Here is a 282-nt window from a genome sequence, read left to right as displayed (position 1 = left end):
CAGGAATGAATGGAAATGCCTTGAGCTGGTACAGCTGCTGACACTTCACCTCAAAAGGACTAAGCACAACCTCATCTTGTCCTGTGTTTTTCTGGGACTATTAACATCTGCTTAACTAAGTTTCAGATAACTGTTTTCACTTTACTGCACTCTGATACTCTTAAAAGGAGATTGTCAAAACTCAGTATTGATTGGCTAATGGTGTTTTTAACTTCATTGCAGTTAAAAAGGGAGATAGAATTGCCCAGCTCATCTGTGAACGCATTTATTATCCTGAGCTAG

The 282-nt window shown here is 39.0% G+C and overlaps 1 protein-coding gene across 1 annotated transcript in view; it reads left to right on the top strand.

Moving 5' to 3' along the window:
- Positions 1–282, top strand: part of DUT (deoxyuridine triphosphatase) — a gene marked incomplete at its 5' end in the record, with an annotated part of 4,743 nt that overhangs the window by 3,956 nt on the left and 505 nt on the right. The window contains one exon of the mRNA XM_009070107.1: positions 223–277. Within this exon, the coding sequence (XP_009068355.1) occupies positions 223–277 (55 nt within the window). The remainder of the gene's footprint in view (positions 1–222; positions 278–282) is intronic.

The sequence above is a fragment of the Acanthisitta chloris genome, unplaced genomic scaffold (genome assembly GCF_000695815.1).
Source record: "Acanthisitta chloris isolate BGI_N310 unplaced genomic scaffold, ASM69581v1 scaffold11922, whole genome shotgun sequence".
Taxonomy (NCBI): Eukaryota; Metazoa; Chordata; class Aves; order Passeriformes; family Acanthisittidae; genus Acanthisitta; species Acanthisitta chloris.
The sequence above is the reverse complement of the archived record's forward strand: the minus strand, read 5'-3'. Positions and strand labels throughout refer to the sequence as shown.